Source organism: Lonchura striata, chromosome 1 (genome assembly GCF_050655825.1).
Source record: "Lonchura striata isolate lonStrDom1 chromosome 1, ASM5065582v1, whole genome shotgun sequence".
In the NCBI taxonomy this organism is placed as follows: domain Eukaryota; kingdom Metazoa; phylum Chordata; class Aves; order Passeriformes; family Estrildidae; genus Lonchura; species Lonchura striata.
The window spans coordinates 11233304-11244920 of record NC_140703.1 but is presented as its reverse complement, the minus strand read 5'-3'; the positions used below and the strand labels follow the sequence as shown (position 1 = coordinate 11244920).

Sequence of the window (11617 nt, the reverse complement as noted above, 5' to 3'; positions counted from 1 at the left end):
ATTATTGTTGCATGCTTCAGCATCACCACCTATTGCTCTTCATTTCCCCTAATGACAGTCCCATATGAAGGCTGGTGCCTGCTCAGGTTGTACATGTGTAGAAAATAACTTCAACTCATCCGTGAGGTCTTTTTTAATTTTTCTTATTTTTCTTTCCACCCTCTTTCCTGTTGCTGTTTGCCTCAGACTTGTATTCACGAGGTGAGGAATAGAGCTGCACGCTTTCTGCCTAGGGCAAAATCCCGCTGCCACTCCTGCAAGTAGCAGCTTAGAGGAAAAAGGAAGGGCATTCACACAAATAGCTAATCAAAGGGTTTTTAATGATACTCATTAGGAAAGAAATTCATTAACAAGCCAGCACAGAACATTCCCTGAAGGGAGAGTGATGTTACTTGGTCACATCAAAGTCCCCACCTGACTAACACCTTTATTGCTGTTCATAGTAAGGCCAAGTTAGCAGCAAAATCAGTCGCATTCAGTTCCTGCCAAGCAAAAAGTCATCAAAGCATGGTCATAGAAACTGGATCAATTCTGGTTTTCTAATAAAAATGGCTTTTGAACTTTTCACAGCGATGTATAGTTTAGCACCCACACTGATGCTTTTGAATTCATACAATTTTGCATTTCCTACCCTTAATTCTTTCCCCTGCTCTTTCTCTCTCTTTTATTTGGGTACCTCTGACCATGTCCACAGTGTTGCCCATGGCAGTGGTGTAGTCCTGCAGCACCACACACCTCAGCTGGATGGATGCCAGTGCCCCTCTTCCAACAGAAGTCTACCGAAGGCAACCTCATGGCAAGGTTCAGCAGGGAGCCCCTCTGAACTGTGGGCAGATCCTTCACCCAGTGCAGGCCTGCCAGAGCTTCCCCCACTGCCCGGGATAGATGCAACCTCTGAGCATCAGGGCTATTGCCAACCAGCAGGTGTAAAACTGCCTTTTATGCTCACACCATTACTTACCTATAAAAGGGACTCTATTTTCTGCCAACTCATTCCTAGAGATTAGTATCGGTATCTTGGGATGCTCATTTGCTCTGTAAAAATTAGGTTTTTAAATAGACTGGAGAAGAAATCTCACTTTTATTGCATTGCCCTGATACAGTAGAGCTCAGTTATTAGAACAAATTGTAGCAAGCAGCTTCCTGGTTGTTATACTCACATAATTACTACGGGATGCTACATGAAACCCTGCTTCACTCCTATGCTTAGAGGCAAGATCTCCATTTTGCAAGGACAGAGCAAGTTCTATTATGCATTTTACTGCCAAAGGAGGTCAATTAACTTTAATTGGTTCTAATTAGCACTTGCTCAAGCTCTTATATTCTTTACCTGCATCCGAGTGGCTCTCCAAGTGCTGCACAATGGATTCCTGCTTTTGAACACAAAGGAGAATTACTAATGGCATCCTTGAAGGCAAAAGATGCACTGATCAGCATGAATGGAGAACAAATATCAGCACAAATAGCAGACCTTTTTAGAAAAAAAGACCCACAAATATTTTGTGCCCATCTGGCTTTGATCAATTGAACTGAATGCAACTGTGCACCTTGTTGCTTAAAGTTAGAACAATGTAAGTACACAAATGTCATTATTCTTTACCATAACTTCTTTACAGATGAAAGATAAATGCTGTAAAATGCATTGGGGGGGGGGGGGGGCGCAGTGCATGGACAGTGTTACATCTCTGAAAAAAACCAAATGGATTATTTCAATGGTAGCCAAAACAAAATACAAACAAAAAGAAAAAAAAAATTGTCAAACATACATCTGAAATATGGTTTTCTAAGATTTTTGCACATTGTTTATAAAGTTTTGTGCTGAAGTAAAAGGTTTAAGTTTTGTCATTTTTTGGTTTTTGTTTGTTTTTCCATTCTGCTAAAGCAAGAGGAACAACCTCACTTGCCTAGATGTCAGCATAAGCCATCTGAGTCCTTAGGATGTGCTGAGAATTCAGCAGTGAACTCAGGACTGCCTACAACAGACTGAATAAGGAGCCACATACCAGAAGAGATGCTGCAATGCTGAGCTCTGCTCTAGGAACTTGTTTTCTGCCTGGGTCTTCCTGGATGTAGCTACAGAGTTAAATCAAGTCAGGCTAAAGAGGAATCTAGTCCTCACACCAGCTGTGGAACTCAGAGCTACTTCTCCCCAAATAACCAGTCCATCATGCATGTAGGCATGGTCCTACATCTCCTGTGGGTCCCATGAGATACCTGTGAGTTGTATCTGTTCATGTGGGTGGAGGAGTGTTGGCAGGAAGGAGCTCAGTCCTGAAGGGTAGAGGGGAACAAGCTAGACACAGCAGGGCAGATGTCTGGCGCCACTACTCTTCTGTGTCCCTGGTCCCCCTGAATTAATAAAGCTTTTATCCATATATTCAGCCACTCAATGCATGCAGAGCACCTCCATGGCTCTTGCAGCCCTCATACCAAACACCCCAGATCCAGGGAACAGCATCAGCACTGAGTGCACAGACCACAGCAGGAGAGCACTAAGAGCTGGGGGAGGGCAGTCCCAAAACGTGAGACACGCCTAGGAGAGCTCCATGGTGCCACAAGATCAAAAAGCTTCCCTGCCCTGAAAACTCCATCCTCAGAGAAGTGACCTTCCTCTGCGTGCTGACTGCCTGGGATCCACTGGAGCCCACGGAGCCCATGGAGCCATGGGGACTCCTCTGCTGGAGACTCCCGGGGTCGGCAGCCAGGGCTGGGGCTGCACACAGCCTGAGCATCCTCCACTCTCACCAGCTTGGGTTAACCACACACTTCAAACAAAGCACCAGATTTAGTGTCCCGAGGATCTAGGCCTCCTATGGACTTTGGGTAATTAGTTTTGGTACGGAAACCAAAATGAAGCTTATATATATTGTTGCACTGTTCAAAATTGCATGTGAAACTGTGGCAGACTTGGCTGTTTCTAAACCAGTATGTGTTACTTATTTTAGTACTACTTTTTCCCCTTTTCCTGCTATTTGAATTTGCCTCCTAAATGAATTGTCTGCTGCCCACATGGTCTTCAAAAACAATTTATTTTTTAGCTAATGTGTTCCAGATAGATGAAACACAAAACACGTGTTAAAAATTTAAAAATTAAATTAAAAATCCTCCCTCAGCAAACAAGTACCCCCCAGTCTTTACAAAAGGTTGACTTTTTTCTCTCTAGTTCCCCTGCTAAAACTCCACAAGGCCATTAACCATAAAAAAACCCCAAACTGCATAAACTGTAGACAAGCCAAAGGAGCTGCCTGTAATTTTTTATCTTTCTTAGATACAAGTTCCTGCCAAAATCTCCCCCAACCCTATTCCCTTTCCCTTTTCAGTTGTGAGGACTTTTTCTCAGCCTCAGCACACACCTCTTCTCATGGCTGGCAATGCATGGGCTGAGGCAAGCATAAACCAGCATATAATTATTTCAAACAGTCTTGTTTTCCTTTTGCACTTGTGTGCAGTTAAATTAATACACTTAAAAACATTCCACACACTTTAGTACTTTTCCCAAGGAATGGTGTTTCTTTTGCATTTCAGGTGACAACCAAAAGGTATTCTAAAGGTTTACTGACTTGGATATGTACCTGAGAAATAAAGGGGAGAAAAAAAAAAAACATCAAGAAAGGAAATGTCTGTTCCTTGCATCACTGAAATGGCTGCCCATACAGCAATACACCACTGAAGCACATGGAAGAATTCATTATTTGGTCCTTCAGCCTTCCTGTATTTAAAATTGAGCCTGTATTCAGCACAAAGATCGAGAAAAATTGACCTATCCATACATTTTGGGGCATTCTGTACTGGGTTGGCAGTAGCTCCACCCGTACCAAGCCCCAGGTGTGAGGGTTCAGACCAGGTTTTCCACATCCACTGCTCTGTGGGCTTCAGGCAGAGCCAGCTGTGCCCCTGCAGTGCTTGCCCCACACACAGAGAACACAGCTACAAGCAGAATTTTCACTGGAATAGCTGTATCAGTGTAATTACAGTGGTACAACTGTTCCAGGAGAGACAGGACATTCAGCAGAAACCCCTAGGACAGGCCATGCTTACCACTGGCTCATTGCTTAGTTCAAAAAACAGTGTACAAAATGCTCCTTGTCACCTGTAAGTGGACAGTGATGATTATAGCTCAGTCTATGTTATTATTGCCTGATTTTCCCTGTTTGGGTTTTCACATATTGACTCCTTACTCAAGGTCTTTTAACATAGATTTGAAATGTGAATATGTTTTATTTTTTCCCCAGTAAATATACAATACACACTTCAACAGTACTATTAACCAACTTCTTATGCCAATTAAACTTTGCTGCACTAACAATACCAATGAAACACATTAAGAGGTCATACTTTTTCGTGAACAAACTGTAGCCAATAAACAGTTTTAAAAAAACCAAATTAAAAAACAATTCTAAGTGCTGCCACAACATCCCTTTTCTTTAAACACATTATTCACAATAAATGTTTTCATTTTTTTTAAAAAAGAAGAATACTTCTTTTAAAATAGTAAATTAAATGGCATTTTAAAAAATATGTACTGTGGTTCATTGGAAGTACACTGTATAGAAAAGAGAGATAAAAAGAAAAAGAAGAGACATCACCTGTAAGATAATGGAGACACTTTGCCATACACAACAACACCTTATGTAATATTGTAAGCAAATTATTAATGAACAAAAATGTACAGAAGCAGATGGACAAGTTAGTGAATATCATGGTACTGAACAGCTTTAATACTGACACACATTTACTTTCCAGTGGAAGAGATAAAACACATATTTGAAAGTAATTGGAATGGCTTTATCAACCTCTAATGATACTGAATTTTGAAGAGAACAGAGTGAGTAAGGTGTTCCACCAAAGCTCAGCACAAGCTTTTGAATTAAAAGGGGAAAAAACTACTATTGGTGACTGAGTTAAATATTTTCCAGAGAATTAAATTTGAACTGTAGTCTGAATAGTCTTCTATTCATATGGTATATACCAAAATAAAAAACATGCATATGTAATTATGCTGCATTCTTTATCTTACTTGAACATTTTTGCACATTTTTAAATTATGCTTTTAACTATAATGTTTTAACAAGCAGGAAAATGGCATATACTCATTGGTCACATATGTAAATAAATTCATATCTTTTTTCCTAAACTTTTTTTTGTTTGTAACTTTCTAAATAACATATCTTGACCTTAAGGGAGCTAACTAGCATTTTTCAATACGCAGTAGTGCTGAGTTATAGCTGATGGCTGGTGTGTTTTATCTTATCATGGAACAAGTTAATGAAATGAAAAGCAACACATATTTAGCATCATAATTTACTTTTCTAAAATTCTGCCATGACAAAAAGTGTTCTTAATACTGGTGAGCTCCAAGGCAAAATATAAAACAACATAGACTGGTTATATGAAAAGGGGATTCAATGGAAACTTGTGTTCATGGTCAGATAACTAACAGAAATAAGCTGTAAGATGCAATATTTAAATTAAGCATCAAAGTAATGGGTGGGTTAGCCATACACAATATTCTGAGAAAAGCTTGAGAATTTATTCTTTGAGATTTGAGAGGTAAAGAAGACTTGGACCAAGTTGTGAAAATTAATGAAGAGACAGGATGCTGTCATTAATGTCCACTTACAGAGTCTGGTTTATTCAAAAAGTGTATAAACATGCGTTATTTCCTCATCATAGTAGAGTTTGAAGCCACTCACTAAAACACAGGTCAAAGATTTCCTTTGCTTATATCAAACTTTTTGGATGTATTGTATTGCCATAAATATACTTAATGCAAGCCAAAAATAATTTGACCATTGCTTTCCTTCCAAAAATGAAACATTTTACTACAAATTTAGTTGATGGAACTTCAGCTCTTTCAGACCTCAGGTATGGAACAAAAAGGGTTGTGTAGACTGCATCAAAACAATTAATGTCATGAATTTCAGTGGTGCAGCTTTATCTTCTATTGTACTGTACATGTATTGGAAAGATGAAATAGGATACTCTGACATTTCAATTTTTTGGAAGCAGCCTGAATATGTCTTAGTAATAAATTGCATTCTTTTTACTATGTATTCCTTGTGTTTATATGGTTTGTTTCTCCTGAAAAATCTCTGTCCTTCCTATGCTTTGGGCTGAAGAAATCAATGGTAATAATTCTTTTAAAACTGCAAAATAAAAACAGCTTTAGTGAAACACCTTAAGTTCTTTTGTTTGTAGCAAGGTTTGTTTTTCTTCCCCTTTGCTTAGTGGCATGGGATGGCTAAAAGTAGATACTAAGGGTATCACTCTAGTGAAAGGGTCTAGGCCATCTCATGCTACCTTTAGTTTTCATTTTCACTCTTTAATCTCACACTTCCAACTTCTGACCCCTTCTTAAATAGGAAGAGCAACTATGTTGCTTGTTTTTAAAAGGTTTAAATCTGTCTCTAATGTCTTCACTGACATCAGTTTTGCCTGTCACTTTCTCATTTCTACACCCCAATGGAAAACCACCCAACATACTCCTTTACATCCAGCGTTATCCAAAGTAGCTTACAGGATGTAAACCTTCTTCACACATTCAGTCTCTTTTTTCTTCATGTCATGAGGAGTAGAGTTTTGTGCTTATCACCAAATAAAATTGCAGTGCAAACTTTAAACATAAAAGTTACACAATTAAAAGTTAATATATGGCACCACAGCCTATTAATTCACATATAGTACAACAGACCAGTAAAAACAGACATGAATATGAACATAGCTAAAAAGAAGGTGAGCTTGCATAGCAATGCAACAAAAGAAATTATATACAGAAGGAAATCCTTTTAATCCTGGAGGGTGATTTTTTTTCTTTCTTTTTTTATATACTCCTGACAAGGAATAGTTTAAGGTGGATGGTGTATTAAAGAGAAGAACACAAGTAAAGTATCTGTGGGATATGTGTGGCTGTGTGTCTTTACATTGCATTTACAGTTCTTTTAATAGTACATAAATAAAGAAAATGTTCATTGCACTGTTTAGTGTCATCACTTCCATGAGTTCAGACCTGATGGTCCATCAGAGCAGCTTGCAATGTGTCTTCTCAACTACTCTATAGAGAGAAACAAAAGAGAGAGAAAGAGGTTGTAATAAGGAGAAAAAAACACACAAAATAAAGCTTATGGCAATATTACTGCAGCACAGGATGAATATTCAATAGGTTGTGAGAACAGGGTTAATTGCTTCTTAGATGAAAAGCAAGGGATGCTAAAATTTAGCACTTACCAACACCATATCTGAGACTGCACATTTCAGGGTCACCATTAGCTCTCTTACAGCTACGGGGCAGTAACTGCCAGGAGCTGCTGAGGGCTTGACTGCAGCAAGAGGTTGCACACATGCCAGCAGCTCCACTGCTTTTATTACCAATTTATTAAACACACCAGTATGCCGGGGTTTTGATGTTCTTTTTCAAACAACAGAGTCAAGCCTTTGGGTAGCTGGTACTGCCAGCACGTACATAGCATCAACATGGATTGATAGAAAGTTTAACAGATATTGAGTGATAATAGAAAACAAACTTGGAAAACATTTCCCTGCCTTGGGATGCTGAGGAAAAAAGTGGAGGTATAAAACTGAAAAACTGGGCTACACAGTCAAGAAGAGAAGACCTCCATCTAAGAGAATACTTCTCATCAAACAGGAAATTAAGGAGAGGAAATCTGTCATTGGTATTTCCAAGACAAGCACACTACACTTTGCCAAAAAAAAAAAAATTCCAAGTTACTAGAATTCCTTCTCAATCTTCCCCATGCTTCACTAGCATTACACACAGAGAGATGTACCATGTAGATAATTTTGGCATGCTTACACAGATTTGAACTGGTCCAAAGCAAGGAACAGAAGGACAACATTTGTTTGCCATCACATGCAATACGCCTCAGAAGGCAAAAAGACCTGGACAAAGCTTAATCTGAATATCACACACAACTTTGTACTCCCTTCACAAGAGATTTATATATTTTTTTTTTTCTCTTATCTATTTGAGAGTTTGAACTGGAGCTAGAGGTAAACTTACATAATTCACCAGTAAACTGTCCTTGACTGTTTGATCCCACATAGCCTATATCGAGAAGGTCACTGGCATTGCGTTGGTGACCTCCTCGCAAGACTTCACCTTTTCTAGGTCCAGTTGATCCTTTAGAAGAAGATGTTCCTGAAGAGCTGTGGCCACCAGGGGATGGGAAGTTGGGTTTACTATATGGTACGAGTGCCTCTTCTAGAAAAGCAAAACAAAGCAAAAGAAATACCAATAAAACCTAGAAGTAGGAATAAACAAGCCATTCATTTATGCACATCATATTCATTCATATCTGTCTTTTTTGCTTGCCTTATAGCATAACAATTTCACCTAAGAAAATACACAAGTAAGAGTTGTATCCCAAGGACAGAGAAGCCAGTATGAATTTAAATCTTGCTTCCTTGTGAACTCCTAAGTCAGTTTGTATTAATTATAAAAAGTCTAGATTCATTATGCATAAGAGACCATGAATCATAAATACTTTAATGAAAATAGGTGAACACGCAATTTCCAAAACAATGAAGCTATGATTAGATTTTTGCTTCAAGCCTACATAAATGTGTTTTTTCCTTTTCTTTAGCTTAAATTATGGCAACATTACCTCAATCACTTTAGATAAGGAACAAAAATATCAGCTAATTTAATTAGCTTCCAGCAACTCAGTAATTTCTAACAATGCAAAGTACACTGACAATTTTTAACTGGTGTTGAATTACATTGAAAAATATTATATTATACATTGCAGTTGTAATATTTGGAGTGGATAAATAATCCTGCATCTTGTTTCATGTTCCATTATGAGCAAAAGGCTTACTTTTGCTCACTTGGATTCTTTTTCTGTGAAGACCTGTAATAATGAACTACTTTCAAGAGCAGGATTAATGGCAATAAGGCATAAGACTGTATGTCTTCATATAGCATGAAATAAAACAAGACATCACTTCTGATTAGAGTTTCCTGGAGATATTGTTATAATAATCCAAATCTAAGAAGCATAACAGCAGAACTGATTTAACACTGAAATAGAAGCACTATTCTATTTCTTTGCTGTGTATGATTCACTTTTGCCCTCTCAGAGGCTGAAGAAAGAGATGTTGCTAAATATAGTTTGATTCAAGAAAGAATATGAGTATATATGCCTAACCTCAGACACAGCATTGTTCTTTCTGAAATCAGTAGGATTTCTACTGCTTGAAATTTTCCTTTTTCCAAAGTGAATTTAGACCCAAAGGATTTTCTTTATTTTGGCTTTCCAATTGTCTTCACTCTTAAACAACCTTTTGAGGAGAAATGGACTTTCTTTGACAGAAGGCAGGAACACAATGGGGATGGTTGGAAAGTAGGTGGGGATGGTTGGAAAGTAGGTGGGGATGGTTGGAAAGATAAAGGAGATAAAAACGCTTTTATTCACAAGCTTGAAGCCTTTGCAAGGACTGCAACAGAGGCATAATTAACTTAGAGAAGTGCTAAATGAGAACAAATTTATGGAAGAAACTCGGGATTTCATTTTTTGCCACAAGAGTAGGATGTGGGGATTCCCCATGTGAGCTGCTGTTGAACTGAGCCTGTTTTAAGGTAAATTTGTTGCAGAAGAGGGCAGGCAGCTGACTTCTTTCCCTGCCAAAGTATCTCCCTCTGGTCCTGCTGAGGGACCAGAATATTTGTGCTGCAGGATGTAAGGGCATTATCAGTGTTTTGTGCTATGACTGTGTGCTGTCCTTGCTGAAATAAAAATAAATGCTTGAAAGACACTGAAAATGGCATTTAACAGCCTCAGTCTCTCCTAAATTACGTCACTTGTTTTTTTATATATCAAGACCTAACAATACAGTCAGAAGCAAACCTGGTTTCCAAAGGCTGGCTAAAATATGGAACAGTTTGCATTAAGGCAGCAATAAAGAAAGCAGCATAAATCAGTTTAGCAGAAAGCTGGATACATTTTTAAAGGATGAAAACAAAAGTCACTAGCATAGCAAAAGAGTTGGAAGATGACATATATAGTCAATTGATTTGTTTTTCTAGCTGGTGGACTCAGGATAAGGCCTCCTTCGGGTTCAATGAAATATTGAGGAAAAACAACCATGAATAAATATAAAGTGCATTATCATTATAGAGCATATGGTATGTTAAATTATCTGTTGTGCCCTTAGAAATAAACATAATCCATAAAATAAGGAATTGTGACATAAATAAAGGCTAGGTTTTACACAACATTCTAGCACACGAAAAGTAGTTGCCTCCAGTCCTGAGAATGGGCTCACATTTATTAAACTCTCCAAACAGTGCCCTATATCCAGGCCTGCAAAGAATATGGGGAGGTTTTGCTGGTGCCTTTTTCTTTGAAATACTGGGCCATTCATTTGAAGATATAATTCTAGCCCCTGTGAAATTAGGATGTGTGCGTAACAATGCTTCTATACCCCAGAAAATAACCCAAAGGCTTTTCCTGTTATTAAAATTATTGTAACCTGGTCTAGGACCACTTTAGTCTGGGTGGGGGAAGCTGAGAATGCCATATATTATGAGCTTTTACTCCAGTTCTACAAGGAAGCCACTGCCAGGAACTCAGTGGTCTTGTTTATATTGAAAGCAACCAGTGGAAACAGAGATCCCAGACTTAGGTATTTTTATTCTATTCAACTTCAAACTAAAGGTCTTGCTTTCAAAATTTCACTCATAGCTTGGTAACATCTGAATGAAACCCCCTAAGTTGCAAATCGTCTACTTTCTGGAAGCTGATAACTAATAATAACAACTTGTTTTTGGAAATGTATTGAACACTGGGATAGAATGGATTTCCAAAGAATATGACATGAATAAAGGAAAAGGGAAGAAGCACAATTAATATTAAAACACCCAAATTCAGTGATATAAACCAGCATCACACACAAGAGTAGTCCTTTTAGAATCTACCAGAAATAAGAGTGCAGAGCAAGAAAGCTGCAGTGCAAGAGGCTGGAATGAGAATGCAGACAGAGAGATATGGAGCCCTGGCTCATCGTGTGCACAAACTTTGTGAACTCCTCATACCAGGATAAACTCATAGCATCTCCTAGAGGCATCCTTTTTTTTATGCATAAAGGATATGCCCTTGCTCTTGGCATCCTGAATTTGACAAGAACAGGATACCTCTAACCACTTCAGTGCAGGGCACTGGAAGTGTCAGGATCAAGTTATCTTTGTTTATGGACAGATAAATGCAAGCCCTGCAGGATGGGAATTTTACTACTGTATAAGCTCAGCATCACAGAATAAATGACAAATTCTATTTACACACGTGTGATACAGAGGAAAAAGAAGGTGCTTCTTTCTAAGCAGGTCAGGGAAGCATCCTTAATAATAATAATCCAAGGAAATGAGAAGTGTAAGGTATATTCAGGCTATTTTCTATGTATTTGTACATCTTCTAAACTGCAATTAAAATTGCCATTTCACCAAGCAGCATGCATTTCACACACTATTTTTAAACTGTGACTTCACATTGTGATTTCAGAGCATGAACAGCTACTCACTTGTTTATGGAGCCAACAAATTAGGGGGTTTTAACAGTACCATTATTGTTATTTTTTAAAATAGCAATTGCATTTAAAATATTTA

The 11617-nt window shown here is 38.2% G+C and overlaps 1 protein-coding gene across 14 annotated transcripts in view; it reads right to left on the bottom strand.

Moving 5' to 3' along the window:
- Window positions 1-301: 301 nt before the first annotated feature.
- The window catches only part of ROBO2 (roundabout guidance receptor 2), a 1020426-nt gene continuing 1009110 nt past the window's right edge, over window positions 302-11617 (bottom strand). For 8 of the 14 annotated variants that reach the window (XM_085589808.1, XM_085589815.1, XM_021532362.3 and 5 more), the window contains 2 exons: window positions 8018-8218; window positions 302-7051 (listed from right to left, as the gene is read on the bottom strand). In XM_085589808.1, coding sequence (XP_085445934.1) covers window positions 7050-7051; window positions 8018-8218 — 203 coding nt within the window. In that variant the 3' untranslated portion in view covers window positions 302-7049. The remainder of the gene's footprint in view (window positions 7052-8017; window positions 8219-11617) is intronic. The other 6 variants (XM_085589834.1, XM_085589857.1, XM_021532365.3 and 3 more) reach the window with 1 other exon arrangement.